Raw genomic sequence first — 20,459 nt, forward strand, 5'->3', positions numbered from 1 at the left:
GAGAGAGAGAGAGAGAGAGAGAGAGAGAGAGAGAGAGAGAGAGAGAGAGAGAGAGAGAGAGAGAGTGTGTGTGTGTGTGTGTGCGCGCGTGTGTGCGTGCGTGTGTGTTTGTGTGTGTCACAGAGAGAGAGAGAGAGAGAGAGAGAGAGAGAGAGAGAGAGAGAGAGAGAGAGAGAGAGAGAGAGAAACAGAGAGAGAGAAAAAATGTCAATGGGCCTGCTATTTCTCAGTGGCCAAGATCGCATAAAGGCATCATTACGGCACCCAGAGTGTTTTTCCTCTGCCTTCTTGCCAAAGAAATCTAAAAGCTTTCGCTTTATCTCAAAACTCCTTCTGCCTTTGCTTTTTATAACCCTCTCCCTCCCTCCCTCCCTCCCTCCCTCCCCTCAAATCCCACAGATGCCAAACAAATGGCTGCAGCAGCTGTGGCACCATCGGAAGACAGCGCCTCCCCCCCTCTGTCTTCCTGCCTGTATCTCTCCCTTTCCATGTATTGCTCTATCTCACACACACTCTGTCTCTGTCTCTGTCTCTGTTTCTGTCTCTCTCTCCTCCGCGCTCTCTCCTTCCTCAGACAGACTCTTGTTCTCACTCTCCCCTTCCTCAGTGGCTGCACCACTTTTTCAAAATCAATACAATGCTGATGCAATTATCATCATAAACCATGCTCGCACTGACTCAATTTCTTCCAAGAGGCGGGGGAAGGATGAAATAGAGTTATACTTTTTTTTCGGGAGCCATTTTACTTTGGTAGGCTCTAATCACATTTGGTGAACCCATACCAATATCAGGTGAATTGGGAATTGGTTGGCTGAAGGAGATAGCTAGGAAAAACAGAAGAAAATGTATTTGAGTATATGAGGTCTTTGACAAAACATTATGCCAGTTTAGAGCCATGTCCATTTGAAATCTGCAGATCATCCAGGAAACAGAGAGGGAAAATGGGCTATGATTATTTATTTTTTTAGCGCTGAGAGGTTTTCTACATGGATTTTTGTCTGAAAAGGTACATTCAATAAAGCCTTTTGCAGATATATCTGTCTCTATGCTCACAAAGGAGTAATAAGTGCAAGATTAAAGTGCAATGCAGAGTGAACAAATGAAATGTGTTGCGGTTGTTTACCACATGATTAGGGAAAAGAATATCTTAAAAAAGAAACGAATATTTGAATATATTATATGCAGGGATCAATACACAGGCTGCAACAATTGGCCTCTGAAGGCATCAAAAATGGTTCTGAAAATACGCAAGACGGATGCATTCGGCATCAGACATTTGGTGTGAGCTTCTACGCCTCGGAGTGGCCTGTCTTGATGGGAAAGGGCCTTTGTGTCAGTGGATAGTGGTAGGCTACAAAGACAGCCTCAGGCACTGAGAGCAGAGGAGTGCTGCATTTGTTGTGCTTAACGGCAATCTGGAGAGAGTCGCGAGGCAACTGATGCGGCTTTGATTGTACCTTGAGGTGAGCTCGCGGTATGATGAATCTTCATTCACAGTTATAAATTATCATCATGTTCAGAACAAAGGGATTTAAAACACATATCTTAAGGGGGAAAAAAGCAATAAGCAAAACGTAAGAGGCACTAACACCCTGTACCTCTACACATCATCAAAGACACACTCCTGCCGTTAGAGCAAGGGGTGTCGGATTAGTCTCTAGTAACACAGGGTGAAAGGGATTTACTGATTTGCCAAATACATAATTTTTTCTGAATTCAAAACATCACACCACTGACAATAGCACTCTTTCTGCAGACAGAACTCCGAGATCAAGAATGACCTCCTCTCTGTTCTTACGATATATCATCAAAAAGAGGGGAAAACAGGCAATTATTTATTCATTAGTTCTATTGTTTTGTATTCATGTTCCTGTACTCAAAGGTGATATTGCTTTTGGACTACTGTGAACTAATAGCATAATGTATAGGCTAATAACTATGGATGTGTTGCTGGCTGCAGAGACTCATGAATTCAGCAATGAATCTGTTGGAAAACGGGCTATTCCTTATTGACATCCATCGAGTGTCCAGCCTGAATTCATGTATATAGGAGCAAAAGCAGTGTCAAGGAGGTCAAGGTGGAATGTCTTATACTCCTAAGAGGATATAGCCCTCTGCAAACCTGCTGGAAATTTCAAATTCAAGCTGATCTGCAGAAGCCTCAGTGGCTATAGGCTGACCTTGAGGCAGACATGGTATATGGCATCATGTGGTCTAAATAGAGTAGGCTATTATAGAAATATCAGCTCAGCTCTCTGAAATATTGCTCTGCACAAACATATTTACAAAGAGGCTTATAGCATGGTGTGTGGAACCGTGTCAGAAAAGGCCTACATACCAACAGCAGGTGGTCTGTATGCCACCATTCATATAGGCCCTATAGGGTTAAGAGAACTTTTTATTCTTGTTTTCTCTTAACTTTCTTCCTGTAACCTGGATACATGGTTTAGCAATGCAGTAGTCTAAAGTGGAACACTCATAGTCCTATTTTTGTTCTGCTGTAATTACCTCTAGCTCTCACTGAAATCATATGTCATCCTACCATAACATTGAAATTACTTCATTTAACAAAGTTTCTCTGCCATAATAACTCGTGTCTTTAAGACAGCCTCTGTCATATATTCTCACAGTTATCCCCTGACTTTGCTCTTCAAAGCTTATGGTTTAATTCCCAGTTATATTATTTCCTTCAATTCTCTTTCTCCAGCTCATTATTATTCCTTTCTGTTTTTTTCCCTTTTCTTTTTTTCTTTTAATGAAATGCTGCCCCCTTTTGGTGGTGAGTTCCATTTGGTTGGCGTGTGTAGAAGGCCCCATTGAAACAAGATAAGACACAATTCTCTGATACAACGGAGAACCTCACATAAGCCCTCGGCTGAAAACAGAAACCATTAATGACTACTGTTCCACTTGCCATTTCGTGTGTACTATGAGTTTGACCTGCACTGCTCTCCCTGTTCATGCACGGTGCCATTTAATGTGTCTCACTGAATCTCATCTACACTATATCCACCAGATGTCATCCGTGAATCGCGCGCCCTCCTCGCGGGGATATCTCCAGCGAATACAATTCGGACACACGGGAGCAATGGACATCTTAGAATAGAAATACCGCAATTGTTAGTAGGCCTGTGATACATTCTATTGTGGTATTTCATCTAGTGAGTGTTTAACAGGTGAAATTGCAAGCAAATTTCAAACAACGACTTGGAGACGTCAAAGTGAAGGTCCTTTGGAATATCAGATCCTGATTCCAAGCATAACTTCTGAATAGATGAGCAGCCATTCAGGGCATTTGTCATCCCGTTGTGTCGTTTAGACCTCATGCCTGCACTTGGTCAAGAAGACAATGACCTTTTCCCATTCCCTGTCTGACCAGAGAATTAACGTGTGGAAAAACATGCGGACATCAGTAATACTACCCCCCCCCCAATCAACACCCCCGTTCAGTGACATAATACTTTGTTGACAGACAAATAGCCTCACCCAACAAACTGCACCCGGTGATTCCGTTTAAGTTCTGCTGCAGGCCCAGAGCAAATTCCCCTTCCCGACACACACTCATCATGCCCTCGATCTCGTGCTTCCGATTCATGCGCGGCCCCGACAAAGCCGCTTGAGGAGGGCTCACTTCAGATCTCGCAGCCAGTCTCGTAAAAAGTCAGCGGGCTACCGTGCGACCTGTAGACTGAACTTGAAACATGGACCTAAAGAATCGATTGTGGTGTTATGTCTGGCTTTGAGCGCACACAGCCGGGGGAAATACTTTTCTGTAGTGTTTCCCTTATCGCGTTTACAACAGTTGTCATATGGTGTTGTCTTGTCCATCTTGGGATTTTTTTGAAGACGGATTACTTGAGGGGCTGAGATAACGTCCAGACCATTGATAGCCAGGTCGTGTGTAACCCGAAAAAACTTCCACTGAGGCTGAGATGGCTTTTTCACGACAGGACTACATTGCCCCATGGTGGACCTACTGGCTGCACAATTTCCCTCATCTCAACTTGAATTTCAAGCCCGTTGACAACACATTCAGACCGGAGGAGACGAGCTACCAGCAGGTCAGTAGTTTGCAAAAAGTGACACTGTGCGACTCGTCCTGACAGTCAGTCTGACATTAGGCTACAAAGTTGTTAAAATGTAACAGTTGATAGTTTGGCTACATGGTGATTTTTGTCAATTGCTTGACCAATGACAACCTAAATGTCTAATGGAAGATTAATATAGTGAATTGCGCGATACTGAAAGCTGTATAGCAGTGTAGATCTGACCTAGTTGTGTCAAAGTACACTGTTGTCAACTTTGTCAGAAGAAATAGTAGCCTAACATTTTATGAGTTACACGTAGGCTACACAGATTTGTTGAAACATTTCCCTTAACTGCACAGGTCGATTTGCAAGGTCCAGAGTCTCCCTCCCTTTGTCTGTGTGTCAATGCCTCTTTTGGAGTCCTACAGGCACTGTATTGGCAATCAAAGCAAGTATTGCATTATAAAACTTTGAAATGAACTTTGAGATGTATACAGTTGTGATTAATTCGGGTTTTTTTAATGCTACCTTTCTTTCCATGGCTGTGTCAGCACTATTGTCACTCAGGCAGGCCAGAAGCACACCACCACCTCCTAGAATAATGTGAAGCTGTGCAGCTTGACTGCTCATCTGCCCACTGTCTGCCATTTTCTACATCGCTCAAAGGATAAAACTCCATTCATAATCCAAATGTATTCCGTCAATCACAAACTCTGTATAACGGTACTAATGTATAATTTCAGTCTATCAAAAGTTTTGGTTTGGTGCAAATCATAGTCAACACCTTAAAGGTGGTTTGTGGAAGAAGAGAAAACAACAGAAGATTTTGGTGCTGGATACTTGTATAAAATGGGCTGGCCCAGGATATAGGCCATCAATGGGAAATGGTTTGATATTTAGCTTCATGGATGTTGTTACAATGATGGTTTCTTCCCTTCCCATTTTCTGTGTTTACAATCAGTCTATGTAGAGGTGTTCATTCCCAGAAGAATGCACAAGGTATTTTGTTTGTAAACAAAGTATACAGTAGAGTCCTCCAAGTTGGGTCTCTGGTCATGGGATTTAGTTGGGGTGGGGGTGGGTAGGGGCACGGACCTGTTGTAAGCATATGTGCATTAGACCACAGGGGAAATACTGATTGGCCAGGGTCCTCTTAGTTCTCATTTTAAATGCCTTTGGGGTTTCCAGCTCATGAACCTTCACTTTCATAGCCATAGCCATTAGCCAAGTTGTGATGATCTGTTCTGTGTAGTTTCCCTTCCCCTTCACCCCCCTATCCAAACATCCCACCCCACCCAACACACCCACCACCACCTTGTGTGCTTTAGTTCTTGTAAAAAAATATATATTTTGTGAGCCCACTGCTGTCACTGAATTTCATTACCCTTCATGTGTAATTGAGAGCTAATGGGCTGGGAAATTGGAAGTGGGTCTTTGAAATGGTCCAAGGAGATTGGAAGTGAAAATGTCACTGACCTTTTTAGTGCGTCCAGTCTCACCAGCAGCAGCATGGCTTAGACACGAGCGGCCGGTTTGATTGATCCAAGCTCGGTGCTTCACAGAGACTTGGCCTACATCATGGTGTGTGTGTGTGTGTGTGTGTGTGTGTGTGTGTGTGTGTGTGTGTGTGTGTGTGTGTGTGTGTGTGTGTGTGTGTGTGTGTGTGTGTGTGTGTGTGTGTGTGTGTGTGTGTGTGTGTGTGTGTGTGTGCGTGCGCGTGTGTGTTTTTTAGGACAGGTGAGGTGTGATGCTCAGGTAATGTCACACCCGTCCCTCCCTACTGTAGCAAGAGTAAACAAATAGCAGGGGACTTATGAAGCGTTCAGAGTGTCCATAAATGACATTGCGGTATATGATTGAATGGCAGCGGGTGGCAATCAATGGGTGGCAACAGCTACCTGAAGGGGAAAAAGTTGAGGAAAAGTCAAGAAACTCCAGAATATTGCTCGCTGCTCATGTTTAACTGGTGTGGAATCCTTTAATCATTGCACTGAAACCATGCCAATACAAAATTCTCCCATATTCGATGTAGGAAGTAAAGGACTTAAAGGGTATAATTTCTCTATTGCTATCAGTGTTTCCCCCTGGAGTTTTATTGTTGTAGCAATGTTGTCAGAAGAGCTGTTGTTAAACTTTGGCAATGTGAGAAAAAAACAAACAAACAAACGTGGAGAGTTTTGCCAGCTCCTGGCTGAGTTAAAGAAAATTGACAGATTAAAACTGAAAAGTCAGCTTTTGGCTGTAGTGCTTATACACACTGTGCTGCTTACTGGTATTACGTTGATGCTGATCTTACTGATTATCTGTGGTGTTTAGCATTTTTGCTGCACGGATCGGCTGCTCAATCCACATGTAGGTTAAACACTGCTTTATAAGGTGTGAAAATGCGAGCAGGGTTTTTGTGTTGTAATACAGTACCAAACCTTCTGAAATTAGATTCACACATCATGCCCTGAAGCAAAGGCTCTCCTTTCACTCTGCATTTGTCTGGCCTTTGGCCTCAATATGACGTCATTGTGAGTTTTTTGTGATTCTAGTGAATACTGTTTCTCAGTGATGCGCCTTCAAGAGAATCTACACCGCCAGGATCCAGTGTATCAGGTTACTCCGCCTATGACCCATGCATTGATTAGCTTCTGGGAATGCAATATCAAGCGCTCCATTTTTGCACATGGATGAATCGACTTGAGTTTTTATTTCAGAGCTATATGTTGTGCTTGGCTTCACAGTCCCTGAAGTATATTACTTGCTAATAGTGTCCTTGACGTGGTCTATGTTTAACAAAACAGCAACTAGTACAAATGTAAAGTGGCTCAGTTTAAACACACAAGCCATTGTTGAATTATTCTGAATGTGCTCAGACATTTGAGCTAAATTGTGCAGCTAATTGAAACCATTAGCTGGAAAGATGGTGTTATGGTGGGCCATTTTAAATCCAGTCACTCTGAGGTTGGCCCTTTGGGGAAAGAATAGCTGAAGTGCACCTCACAAATCTGTTTAATGAGCCTTGCAGTCAGTCCTTGCACAGTATATTTGCTTATGCGTGTTTAAAAGGGAGGAAATGTACAATGATTTCATAGTGAGGAGGTCTAGTTTGAAATTGGGCTGTACTGTAGATTGTACGACCATTTGGTTCCACACAGACAGTTGGAGCAAATGAATGATGAGAACAAGTGTGAGCTGAAGCTGGAGGGCTCTCCCCTGCCCTGTGCAAAAACAGTGGAAATACTATCCAAAAATGCTGACCAGTACAAATTGTACACACAGAGTCGGCATGCTGACACTAACATAAGAAAACACAGGTAAAATGGTGGGTGCTGTGGCACACTGGTGGTGGGTGCTGTGGCACACTGCAAAAACACACTGTCTCTGTACTTGTGCCCATGGGGACTCAGGTTCAAATCCAGCCTGGGTCATTTCCTAACCTTCCCCCATCTCTCTCTCCCCCACTCATTTCATGTCACCATCTTCACTGTCCTTTCAAATAAGGCCAAAAATGAATGATCCCCACAAAACCACATGTATATGACCGTATAGACAAGAATATACACAGCCTGGTCAAAAAGTTGAGACACACACACACACACACACACACACACACACACACACACACACACACACACACACACACACACACACACACACACACACACACACACACACACACACACACACACACACACACACACACACACACACACACACACACACACACACACACACACACACACACACACACAGTAATATGTTGTTTGACCTCCATTAGCTTTAATGATGGCATACTTTGACATTGCATTGTTTCAGTAAATGTAATGTCTGAATTTACTTCCATGTATTGATGCATTATGTTTTCACCAAGATCTTTTATTGTTGATGGTAGAGTTGGTAGATGGTAGGTACGGGCATATTTCACGTCACAATGACTAGTAAGTGTATGCAAAGATCGGACTCGAATTTTGAAAGCATAGTTCAGGGAGCACGAGACATCATTTTTACACATGGATTGGCCACCACACCGAGTGCAGACCCGCAACCACAGTGAGAAAACTTTTGGATGTGCTGGAGAGGGATTTACACAGTGTTCAGACTCTACCCTCTATGATCCCTCAAGGTCTATAAAAACTTAACGCAACACTGGACTGAAATAAATCCAGACATTGCAGATGTTTGTTGAAGTATTGCAACTGCATGTGTGCTGTAATCAAAGCTAAAGGCGCTCCAACAACATAGTAGTGTGTGTGACGTTGTTGACTTTTTTTGCCCATGCTGTGTATTTGAGTGTCCATGAAGGTTTGACACTTTGACTAACAAGACTCAGCAGCAGCATGACTGCATGCACATGTGAGCTTTGCCTGCACGTGGATGTGGCACAGACTAATTTGTACTCCTTTTAACTCACTCTCCTGAAGTATCATCTGATTCCATTATGAGTATATGGCCTGTTCCAAAGTCACACAATTAGATTATGGCAGGGACATTTGATGACGTTGAGAGCATGTGTGTCTTGACGGGCGGAAGTGTTGTTGTTTTTGTTATGTTAACTGCCACCTTCTTTCAGTGGATGGCAGGGAGTGGTCTGCAACATTGCTGATGTGATGAAATCAAATGGGAAAAATTTGGACAATTTCACACTGTCTCAAAAAGGCTGTGTGTGTGTGTGTGTGTGTGTGTGTGTGTGTGTGTGTGTGTGTGTGTGTGTGTGTGTGTGTGTGTGTGTGTGTGTGTGTGTGTGTGTGTGTGTGTGTGTGTGTGTGTGTGTGTGTGTGTGTGTGTGTGTGTGTGTGTGTACGCGCGCCTGTGTGTGTGTTGACCGAGTCTGTCACTATGGCTGTGCATGTGAGCTGGTAGGCTTATGTGTGTACGAACCTGGTGAACCTGGAACCTGGACCCCATTTCTCGACAGTGTCGTTGCTAACCAGTTAGCAACTTGGTAAGTTGCTAATGGGAAACTTGGTTAGCAACGACACTGTCAAGAAACTCGCCCCTGGTTCCTTTTCTCCTCTTAACTCAGTGTTGTGATTGACCGCCTACAGTTTGATACACTGTATGATGTTTAAATGTATCTTTTTATTTTATTTTTTTCATTAAAAAAACTATAAATGATAAATTGTAGGTAGAGCGGGTTACAAGTCACTACTAAGCATTACAAACTGTTAAAAAATAATAATGAGAAGGATTTGAAAGCGTATCACAATACTGCCTTCTTGCGTTGTGATGCTATACGGTATCGTGACTCGGTTCGATGCAATCTCATTACAGACCTAATGTCCATCCATACTGCAAGTGACACTACGTGTGCCTATTCTCAGTCTGTCAAAAATCTGGGACCTATAAAAGATGTCTGCTCTGCATATGTCATTAAAAGTAATGGTCTTACTGCTTTTATCTGTCTGGTAGGACATAGAGGCATTTGATATAGCGGTCAATGATGTTTTTTAGTAACTGAAGTCAGGTGGTACAACCACAGCTAATGCCCATAAACAAGCCATTGGTTATACGTGTACAATCAATGAATATGTCTCAGAGATAATTCAGTAAGAACAAAAAAAGAAAATCATTTAATTCATACAATATCAGCATTAGCTATGGTTGCACCAACCTGACGTCAGCTACTAGAAAAAATGTCATTTGACCTATACACCATCTGATAATATCCTATGGAATGTTTGTCAGATCATGTCTATTGGTCTACAAGCTTGTTCCTCCTGCTTGGCTAGAGCTAGGTGTAGTAGGGGTTAACTCCTGTCCTACAACATCTATCCTCACTTCAGACTGGGTCATCCACAACCCTTCCATGTCTACCAGGCCAACCTCCTTGTATCCTTTAAAGTGTTTACATTCCCCTGCTCCCACTGCTTATCCTCCCACCCTTCACAGTGCACACTCACTCTGCCTCTGCCTCTGCCTCTGCCTCTGCCTCTGCCTCTGCCTCTGCCTCTGCCTCTGCCTCTGCCTCTGCCTCGCTCTCCCGATCACAAGACTTCAGGGTCACTGCACTTCCACAGTCGCGTCACATGCTGCTCAACTCAAAGGAGTTGGGATGGATTCTGTGTGTTGTTTTTTCCCCCCTTTTTCCTTTCTTCAGGCTGGTGGGTGGGATGAGTGTGTATGTAAAGGGGGGGGAAGTATCATGACTACTGTGTTACGTTTTTGTTCTGTTGTTTCTTGTTGTCTTGGTTGAACTTCTTAAGGACACCAGGCGTCACATGTCTGTTTTATTTTGTCCTCCTAGAGTAACTTGTTGTACTATCGGTCCTATTTATGGAAATGTTTTAGCACAAGGCTCACAGTTACATGCAATAGTGCATTTGAGGACTATGTTAGACTATGCGGTGTGTGCAGCTGCCTGTCTACTCAAAGAAGTGCTACTGGAGTGTGGACAGGCTACTGCAACAAATTAAGTAAAAAGCACATAGTACACAAAGCACACATGTAGAAAAACGGACAGAGAGCTATATAGACTCTCGTCAATCTCTACTCACATCAGCACATGGAAGTAACTGGTAATATTGTAGTGATGCAATTTCCATATTGAATTGTGTGTGTACAATATCTTTGGTGATGGTGTTTCTTGACACCATCTTTCTATATCCAATAGACATTTCTATTTGGAATATTCTAGGTTTTTATATGCAATATACTCATTGCATGTCTCTTGTCTTGTGTCATTCCCCGCCGTCTTCTTTTCTCCTAGTCCCTAATCTTCCTGGCGTGTGTTTCTGCGGTGGGGCTGGGTGTTAGCCTGGTGGTGTTGGCGCTGTACCTGAGCTGTCTGTGCTGCTGTCGGAAGGAGGAGGAGGAGGAGACCAAGCGGCCAGACTCCTGCTGCGTCACCTGGGCCGCAGTCATCACCGGCCTGGTCATCTGGTAAGTTATGGTGCATTCCCCAGGGTTGGGAGATGGGATGTTTCTGACCTCCTACTTGCTGAAATGCATTGGAACGCCTGTTGAAGTGGAATGTTCAAGTCGCGAGCTGGGGCAAAAGCGAAGCAAACCGACTTCGTCCCATTGACAATCGTGATGTCATCACAGCAATGGCAGCGCACAGTGTTAGGAATAGTTTATGTTGCACATTACTCAGCAATCACCATTCTATGGACGAATAGAGTTGATTTGGACATGTTAACAGTTGCAAAACCACCCATGAACCTTTCTAAGGTGTAGTTATTGCCTCTTTAAAAGATTAAATGCTGCTACATGAAAAAAACACATGGTGTTGTTTACACCTCATTATTTACATTGCTGACATCTTTGAGAAGTGGATATGTATTTTTGTCCCTCCATGTTTGTAGTTTGGTTAGCTTGCTGGTTGGAACGCTTTCAAGTGGGAGGTAGCTGACTCCTTGTTGCCTATTGGGAAGGTCCTACCTCTGGGGAATGCACCATTAGAACAGGCTCGCTCATCCTTCAAATCGTCCTCCGTTTTTTTTTGCCAGTTTAATTGGAGTGGGTTGAACCACTTGTGCAGTCATCATCACCGGCCTGGTCATCTTGTAAGCTAGAACCTGGTCGCTCATCTTCCATATGAACTCTCTCTCTCTCTGGGGTTGGAGCCATTAACAGGACGAGCCACTTATTTCCCCCCTTCCTTGTTCATCTACTTACCATGCCACAACATCCACGAAACAGGGTACAAAATTAGGGGCTCCCACTGTAAATTCAAGCATTCCCAGTGGCTTTTATGGGGTGTGTTCAATGGCTCGTTTTTTTGTGATGTAGACTTGGCAGAACTCCAACCTCTGCCTTGGGCAAGCGCATTAGAACAGGCAATCAAATCCGGGGTTCCGAAACACAACCACGGAGCAGTGAGGTGTAGTCCGAGTTTGTTAAGCATTAGTGTTCTCAGACTTTTGTCTTGACCTCAGCTATTGCAAAGGGTATCGAGAGAACTAATTTGGTTTACTGACTACAGTTTCAATGATGAAGCGCGGTAGCATTGGTCATCGCTGGCCTGGTCTTCTGGTAGGTGCCTGTTGTTGAGGAGTTCCTGAGGACACTCTACCCCACAACAAGGCAAAGCGCTGGAAACCGTATGCACTGTAAGTACTTAGAAAGTCAGGAAAAGGCCTCCAAATTCATCAAACTGTCAAATGAATTTGCTGCAGTTGTAATAGTGATGATGTACTGTAATTAAAAAGAATATTTTTTTTATTTGTTTAACAAAAGGGCCCTCACTTTCTCTCGATAGAAAGCAAGCGAAAAATCACTGTGTTGTGGACATGAATGGCAGACAGACTCTCTAATGCTGGGTTTTATTTTTGTGAAGATCACTGATATGAGGGTGTATGTTGATTGGATTTTACCATTTATTTCTTGAACTAAGGTTGAAGAAAGCTGAAAATTTATTCAGGGACACAGCCAACCTATCACTAGATATATTTGGTTGTGTCAGCCTGTCAGTACAACGGTGGTGGAAAATCTGCAGGAATTAGGAATGAATGGCAGAAAGCCTGGCTTGTTTCCTCTTTTTTGGTGGGATGACCACAGTTATTAATGAGGAGCTTGGATTTTGATTGGATTTTGTTATTGGTTGAATGAGTTGGTTGGAGATCAATGCAGAGGGAAAGGGAATCCATCAGTCCCATCAGTCTGATCTCATGAGGGTGGATTTGTGTCACAAATTGATTTTGTTCCTGAGGTAAAAAAAAAACAACAAAAACAAACCCAACAGCAATGACATGCCTAAAAGGAATTACCTGCACCCTATTTTTGGAAAGGTGTGTCATTGCCTTTGGCAACACCTCTTGTATTGGGGTTATTCAGAGTTCAAATTACTTTAAGTCGATTGTAAGTCGCTTTGGTTAAAAAGCATCTGCCAAATGCAGTGTAATGTAATGTAATGTAATTAAGAATCGAATGTGCCGTAATATCCTATGCAAGCCATCATAACTTTCTCACACGTCTCTATTGCAGTTAAGCCATATTCAAAAGGGTTTATTGAGTTACTATGTGCTAAAAAAGTGTCTTCATGTTTTATTATGGAATAACAAGTTGTCAATGAGATGCCCATTGGCATGTTCTCACTGTATGAAATAGTTTGTGGATGACAAAGGCTTGCAAGATGAGCCAGTGGCTTCCATCGTTAGTTTTTTAGAAATAATACCATTGAGGAGAGAACAAATGGTATTGCCAAAGTGCCTAATTGAATTGGAGAAGGGTTCGGCTTAATCTTGTGACATTTATCTAAGTGCAGCATCCTAATCAAGTTATTTCGCTGTTAACATTCCAGCTCCTGACACAAGGGCCCCTCTTTCATTGATAAGTGCTAGGGCATGACGCTACTTAACAAGGCAGCACCATATACGGCTCTCATGTTTCCTTCCAGCAGTTGCATTTCGCCACTGTGTGTAGATGTAGCGGGTGTTTAATGACCAGTGTATTTGCATTCTATTAAGTTGTCATGGTTAGACTTCAGCCCCGGGCAGTGCTAGCTGGATGTGGGGGTGGATGAGGCTGTAGCCGGGGAGGTGAGAGGGTCGGGGGGGCATGTCTTGTGATGTCTGTGTTAGCCTGTGCTGTGTTAGCCTGAGCGGACAAATGGACTATTCAGGCTAGTCATGGTATAATGTGGGTCTAATGTATATGCATATATGGCCAATTTGTAGAAAAGGCTCATGCAAGGATTGAATTAAATGGTGTACTGGGTGGTATGTTGCCATTTAATCAGTATCCAGTACCCCCCAAAGATACACACACACACGCATCCCCCCCCCCCCCCACACGCACACACACACAGTGAGCTTATGTGAGGTGCATGCAGCCAGAAAACTTTGTATAATTTAGGATAAATGCAGTGAAACTTGGTGTTCTTAGGTGTATGATGTCTGCATCTGAAACTTTAATCCAATAATGCGCATCGTGTTTCTTTCTTTTTGTAATTAAGTGGCTGTGTTTATTGAGTTATTGGAGCCGTCTGCTTCAGTGTTCCTGTTTGTAATGTGATTGTGTTGTCCTAGGTGACTGCTATTCATTTTCCCTTCTACTCTGAGGAGAAGCAGCTCTCGCATTTGTCTGTTGCAATTACTAAGTAGTACCAGGTTGCTTACCAGTCAGCCTGTGTCGTGTTAAAAACTCCAAAACCTTGTTGTAGCTGTTACTTCTCTCTCTCTCTCTTTCTCTCTCTCTCTCTCTCTCTCTCTCTCTCTCTCTCTCTCTCTCTCTCTCTCTCTGATTGCAAGAGTGACATGACAGCGGAAGAAGAACATGCTTTCCAGCCTCTGCAAACAAGCAATCGGTCGACGTGCTTGCACTGAAACGCAATGTGTGACGGAAATGATTCAGACTTAAATAATTCAACTTTGCCAGAAGGGGGGGAAAAATGGAAGATATAGCTTTTCTTACGACGGCTGCGACGTGAAATCGATTTGAAACGTTAACCATAAATATTTATTTGGGGGGGTGTTTAGACTCTAGCCAGCATGCTGCTGCGGAGCATATGGGCCATGCACCCTGCAGAGAGGGGCCACCAGGCTGACCGCCCGCCCGCCCGCCCACCCGCCCACCGCCACCAGCTTGGCTTGCTTCATTCAGGCTCTGCGGTTATTTAGCGGCCTCATCTGTGCTCTCATCTCCACGGGGAGCGTTAAGAGCAGGGGCATTAAGGGGACAAGTGACCTCATCAGGGACGGCAGGAGAGGAGAGGGGAGGATAGAAGAGGGAGAGAGGAGAGGAGAGGAGGAGGAGGAGGAGGAGGAGGGGAGAGGGAGGGCTCAGCTGTCGTTAAAGCTTCCTGTGCAGCCAAGCCAAGGCGCTCTAATTGATATCCAGCAGCAGCAGCATCTGGACTCCGTCCCCCCGTCCCCTCATCTGTCTGCCTTAGTTACCACTCGGCCCCCTCACACCCCCCTCCTCAGCCCCCTAAACATCCCCCCTCCTCAGCCCCCTAAACATCCCCCCCTCCTCAGCCCCCTAAACATCCCCCCTCCTCAGCCCCCTAAACATCCCCCCTCCTCAGCCCCTAAACATCCCCCCTCCTCAGCCCCCTAAACATCCTCTCCCCTACTAGGCCAAATGCTATCCCCCCTAGTTACCACTCGGTCCCTTTGCAAACCAAACCCCCTCTCCTCTCCTCTCCTCTCCTCTCCTCTCCTCTCCTCTCCTCTCCTCTCCTCTCCTCTCCTCTCCTCTCCTCTCCTCTCCTCTCCTCTCCTCTCATCTCCTCTCCTCTCCTCTCCTCTCCTCTCCTCTGCCCATTGTCATCCCCTCCCTCAGCTTTCTACACGTCCTCTCTCTTCCTCATCCCACTCCACCCACCACTGAGACCTCTACTGTACACATCCTCCCCGTCCTCCTCCTCCCACTCCACTCCTCTCCTCATCTCTCTACATCCTCTTCCCTCCCCATGCCACTCCATCCCCACTGAGCCCTCTAAACATCCTCCTCCCCTCTTCAGCCCGCTGCTATCGGCCTTCCTCCCCCGCCAGCACCCCCCTCTACCCCCTACCCCAAAGCCCCTCGTGGTGGGAGTTTGCCTCGGCCCATTTAGTGTCGGATTTGAAACTGCTGCTGCCTGCCTGCCGACTGCAATTTTCCCAGTCTTCAGTGGGGATTCCACGTGGCTAAGGCTCTTAAGTGGAGATTGATGTCTGCTGTATGGTTGAGCCCAGATATGCAATGCATGCATGTACTGTATCTGTATGTACTGTATGTATGGTAGACTTCTCTCTGGTGTTGTAGTGTAAGGCGTCTGTAATAAAGCGCTGTTATGTTCAGCTGTAGCTTGCTGAGGGGAGCTTGTTTTTTCAGAAAATGTTCTCCACAGTGGTTTGAAAGGAACACTAAGCAGTTGTTATTCAACCTTTTAAAGAATGTTTCTGAAATCGTTCCAAGGATTCATCACCTCTTAAAGGCACACTGTGTGGGATTTTTAGTTGTTTATTTCCAGAATTCATGCTGCCCATTCACTAATGTTACCTTTTTCATGAATACTTACCACCAGCATCAAATTCTAAGTATTCATTATGACTGGAAAAATTGCACTTTTCATACATGAGAAGGGGGATCTTCTCCATGGTCCGCCATTTTGAATTTCCAAAAATAGCCATTTTTAGCTGCAAAAATGACTGTACTTGGACCATACTAGAAAATATTTGTTTATTACTTAGTAAACTTTCATGTAAAGATCAAATTTGGCAATAGGCAGCCCAGTTTCAATGAGTAGCATAGTTGCAGTACCTTTTTTGACCATTTCCAGCACAGTGTCCATTTAACTGAATTTGCTATATATGTCTATTTCAGGGGTGTCAAACTCAAGTTGACTGAGGGCCAAAAATCTAAATCTGTAAGGAAGTCACGGGCCGAGCTCAATTTTTTATTCTAAAAAATGGTGCATGCATACACTTAATACTCATAGTTACATTTCACACACACACAGTATATGGTCGTTCAAATGTGCCTAAACGTCCTGTGACACACTGAATATCATATTCAAGTCTTGTTAAACTACATTAATGGTGCACTGGGCCAACAGTAATGCACATTTGAAATGATCTCTGCTGTGTGCTTTGCCCCATGCAACATCTTGTTTGAGAAAATGACAACATATTGAAATAGGTTTCCAACATATTGAAATATATTGAATTGATCGCCACTGACATCAAGCCTTGTGTCACTAGTAGTGACAAGGCCAGAGGCCACAGAGAAGGGCGGAAAGAAATAATTTGACTTGCACCCAGATGCCCCATAGCACTCTGTTGTCCTCTGGTAGAGAGAGAGAGAGAGAGACACTGACCAAATTGTACCATCGTGACTGAGCTACAGCCCAGTACAGCCTCAGTAAAGCGGCATTAGCCAGCCATAATTGATGCCCCAAATGCCACATTGGCCTCAAATGTTAGTGTAAAGCCCGCCAGTGAGCTACAGTAGAGTCGCCTTGTTGGACGGATGACCCAGAAAGCAGTACAGGCCTAATTCAGTTGGGTCTCGATACACGTCAGGCCATGCCCTGTAGGACACTAGGTCTGTGTCTGTGTCTGTGTCTGACTGTCTGTCTGTCTCTGCTAATCTTTCTGTGTGTGTCTCTCTGTCTGTAAGTACGTGCCAATCTTTGTGTGTGTGTGTGTGTGTGTGTGTGTGTGTGTGTGTGTGTGTGTGTGTGTGTGTGTGTGTGTGTGTGTGTGTGTGTGTGTGTGTGTGTGTGTGTGTGTGTGTGTGTGTGTGTGTGTGTGTGTGTGTGTGTGTGTGTGTGTGTGTGCGTGCATGTGCGTGCATGTGCGCGCTTGTGTGACTGTGTGCGTGTGTAAGACTATGTGAGTGTGTGTGTGTGCTTTATGTCCCAGGAGGGCCGGGCGGCCGTGGGGTCGTGCTGGCTTCCTGCTCGGCCTCCTTATTGGGTTTGGTCTGGGAGGTAAATGGCCAGTGAGGAGCCTCTGAGTGTGAGGTAATGTAATCAGAGCAGCTGAGCTGATACTCCTGCCTGCCCCCAGCAAGACTGGAGGAGAGAGGGAGAGTGTGTGCATGCGTGCGTGTGTGTGTGCGTGCGCGTGTGTGTGTGTTTGCTTGTGCCCGTGTGTGTGTGTGTGTGTGTGTTTGCTTGTGCCCGTGTGTGTGTGTGTGCGTGGAGGGTTGTGTGCAAGCGCATCTTTCCTTTTACGTGTGTGTGTGTGTGTGTGTGTGTGTGTGTGTGTGTGTGTGTGTGTGTGTGTGTGTGTGTGTGTGTGTGTGTGTGTGTGTGTGTGTGTGTGTGTGTGTGTGTGTGTGTGTGTGTGTGTGTGTGTGTGTGTGTGTGTGTGTGTGTGTGTGTGTGTGTGTGTGTGTGTGTGTGTGTGCGCGCGTGCGTGCATGTCCATATTTGTGTGCGTGCGTGCGTGCGTGTGTGTGTGCACGCGCACCTCTCTCTCTGTGTCTTGTGTATATTGTGTGTGTGTGTGTGTGGGGGGGGGGGGGGGGGGGGGGGGGGGGGGGTGGGGGGGGGGGGGGGGGGGGGGGGGGGGGGGGGGGGGGGGGGGGGGGGGGGGGGGGGGGGGGGGTGTGTTGGGGTAGCATCCCAGATGCGCTGGCTAATGCAAAGTGAAGGGAAGTGGCCTGTGGGAGCTAAAGGTAATGGCTCAGATCAAGGCCTGGTATCCATCATCACGACTGCCTGACTGGGTGGCTGCCTGCAGGGCCGAACTAGCGCTCAGGCTAGATATGTCTGTAGCCTAGGGTCCCTCACCTGCCAGGGGCCCCCTGATTGGTCAAAAGGGGGGGGGGGGGGGGATTTTGCTGAATTGAACAATAGATCTCATGTTGATACTCCTCTCTAGTGTAGAGTTGACTTAATCAGAGAGAGTAGAGAGAGACAGAGGTTCCATTGGCCCATTGTTTCAGGGTTCTATTATTGCAAGGGGGAGGGGGAGAAATCCCCCTTTAGGCAAACCTAGGCAGACACAAGGACTATTCTATTCAATGCTAGGAGTATTATGACACGCCCCTTTAGGCAGACCGGAACCTGGTCATGTTAGGTGCCCATAGCAACCTATTACATTGGCATATCTCTATATACTTAAAGAATCTGACTGAATTTATAGCTCGGAATTACGACACTGTTTATGTAATGTAATTTTGTCATGATTTTGTCTTGGGGGGGCGGGGGGTGGTTATTACAATCTGTAGCCTAGGGGCCCCAGGTCATGTTAATCCGGCCCTGCATGGCCGGGTGGGCCGGGCTCGGCTGGACTTAGCTCCCCTCAAGGAGCTGGTATCGGGCTACAGCAGCAGCAGTACACTGCAGATGTCCAGCCCTGAGCTCGCCAGACACAGACACAATGGTGTGTGTGTGTGTGTGTGTGTGTGTGTGTGTGTGTGTGTGTGTGTGTGTGTGTGTGTGTGTGTGTGTGTGTGTGTGTGTGTGTCTGTGTCTGTGTCTGTGTCTGTGTCTGTGTCTGTGTCTGTGTCTGTGTCTGTGTCTGTGTCTGTCGGTGTCGGTGTGTGCGTGTGCGGCCATGCATACTTTACATACATTATAGAAATGCGCACACATACAGAAGCACATTCAAACATCTGAAAGGGTAGCTGTGTTCCACGCACACACACACACACACACACACACACACACACACACACACACACACACACACACACACACACACACACACACACACACACACACACACACAGACACACACAGACACACACACATTCAGAGACAAACCCACATTATGTTTTCACAAATGCGGTCAGAGCAGACATGTGAAAGGGTAGCTGTGTTCCAGTATTCATACAAGGGGAGACAATGTCTGGATTCTCTGAAGCCTTACTGGGCAGCCACAGCACATCTCCCCACCTTTTGAAACACACACACACACACACACACACACACACACACACACACACACACACACACACACACACACACACACACACACACACACACACACACACACACACACACACACACACACACACACACACACACACACTTACAACAATATCCATACCATTGGAGACATCCAATGCATTGTCTGGAATACACACACACACTCGCACATACGCATGCATGCACGCACGCACGCACGCAAACACACACACACACACTCTAAGGGGGGGAGCAACAACTGAACAGCCGGTGCACAGAGTCCATCTAGTGTGTGTTTTGTCTCCCTGTGAGGATATATCCTATTTTTAGACCGTGGCTGTTTTGGCTTTTTATAAAAAAAGAGGAGATGGCCTTTTGTTAATAACAGTGTGAAATCTTACAGGCAGCTAATCCATGCTGTGAAGCAGGATATAAACAGTGAATGGTGCCATAATAATGGCATTGGCGGCCAATAATGGGGTCACCATCAGTGCACTTCCTGCTTTGTTTTGTTTGTTGTTGTTGTGGTAGGCTTTCCTCTTACAGGACCAATGGGGAAGGAGCTATTTTTGACACCGTACTACAGTACCCCCCAGAGTTTTTGTTTTGCATGAGGAGTTTTTTTTATTTTATTTTGTTTTTGTTTATTTAATTCCTTATTTATTTTTGTTAAGCATTATGTATGTGTCTTCAGAGGAGCTGAGCTGTATGCGTGCCTGCGCGCGTGCGTGCCTGCGCGCGTGCGTGCACATGCCTCTGAGTGTGTAGGTTTGTGTGTGGATATGCGGTGTGTGTCTACATGTGTGTCTACCTGTGTGCATGCGTGTGTGAGAGTGTTTTGGTGGAGCCGTCAGTGATTGATGGCTGTCTGCCTGCCGTGACTAGAAGGGCTTCTCCATGCCGACCCCTCGTGAGTGCCGCTGGTTCTGTAGAGATGGGCTGCTTTGCCGAGATGAGCTATCAGTGGTCTGTTTACATAGCCCATGAAAACTGAAAAGCAAGTCTACAACACCAAGCTCCCGTTTCTCTTATTTAATATGTGACGTTTCGGGCAACATGCCCTTCATCCATCATGTGACTTTGCTAGCCCTGCACCCATTTTTTTTTTTTAGACGGATGTGCATTTTTTTTCTTTGTTAAAGGTGCAGGAAATGGTC

The 20,459-nt window shown here is 45.3% G+C and overlaps 1 protein-coding gene across 2 annotated transcripts in view; it reads left to right on the forward strand.

The window, feature by feature from the left end:
- The first annotated feature begins 3,644 nt into the window (after nucleotides 1-3,644).
- Nucleotides 3,645-20,459, forward strand: part of ttyh2l (tweety homolog 2, like) — a 47,009-nt gene continuing 30,194 nt past the window's right edge. For both annotated transcript variants that reach the window (XM_063214879.1, XM_063214871.1), the window contains exons 1-2: nucleotides 3,645-4,061; nucleotides 10,723-10,895. In XM_063214879.1, the coding sequence (XP_063070949.1) occupies nucleotides 3,933-4,061; nucleotides 10,723-10,895 (302 nt within the window). In that variant the 5' untranslated portion in view covers nucleotides 3,645-3,932. The remainder of the gene's footprint in view (nucleotides 4,062-10,722; nucleotides 10,896-20,459) is intronic.

The sequence above is a fragment of the Engraulis encrasicolus genome, chromosome 2, assembly GCF_034702125.1.
Source record: "Engraulis encrasicolus isolate BLACKSEA-1 chromosome 2, IST_EnEncr_1.0, whole genome shotgun sequence".
NCBI classification, from domain to species: Eukaryota; Metazoa; Chordata; class Actinopteri; order Clupeiformes; family Engraulidae; genus Engraulis; species Engraulis encrasicolus.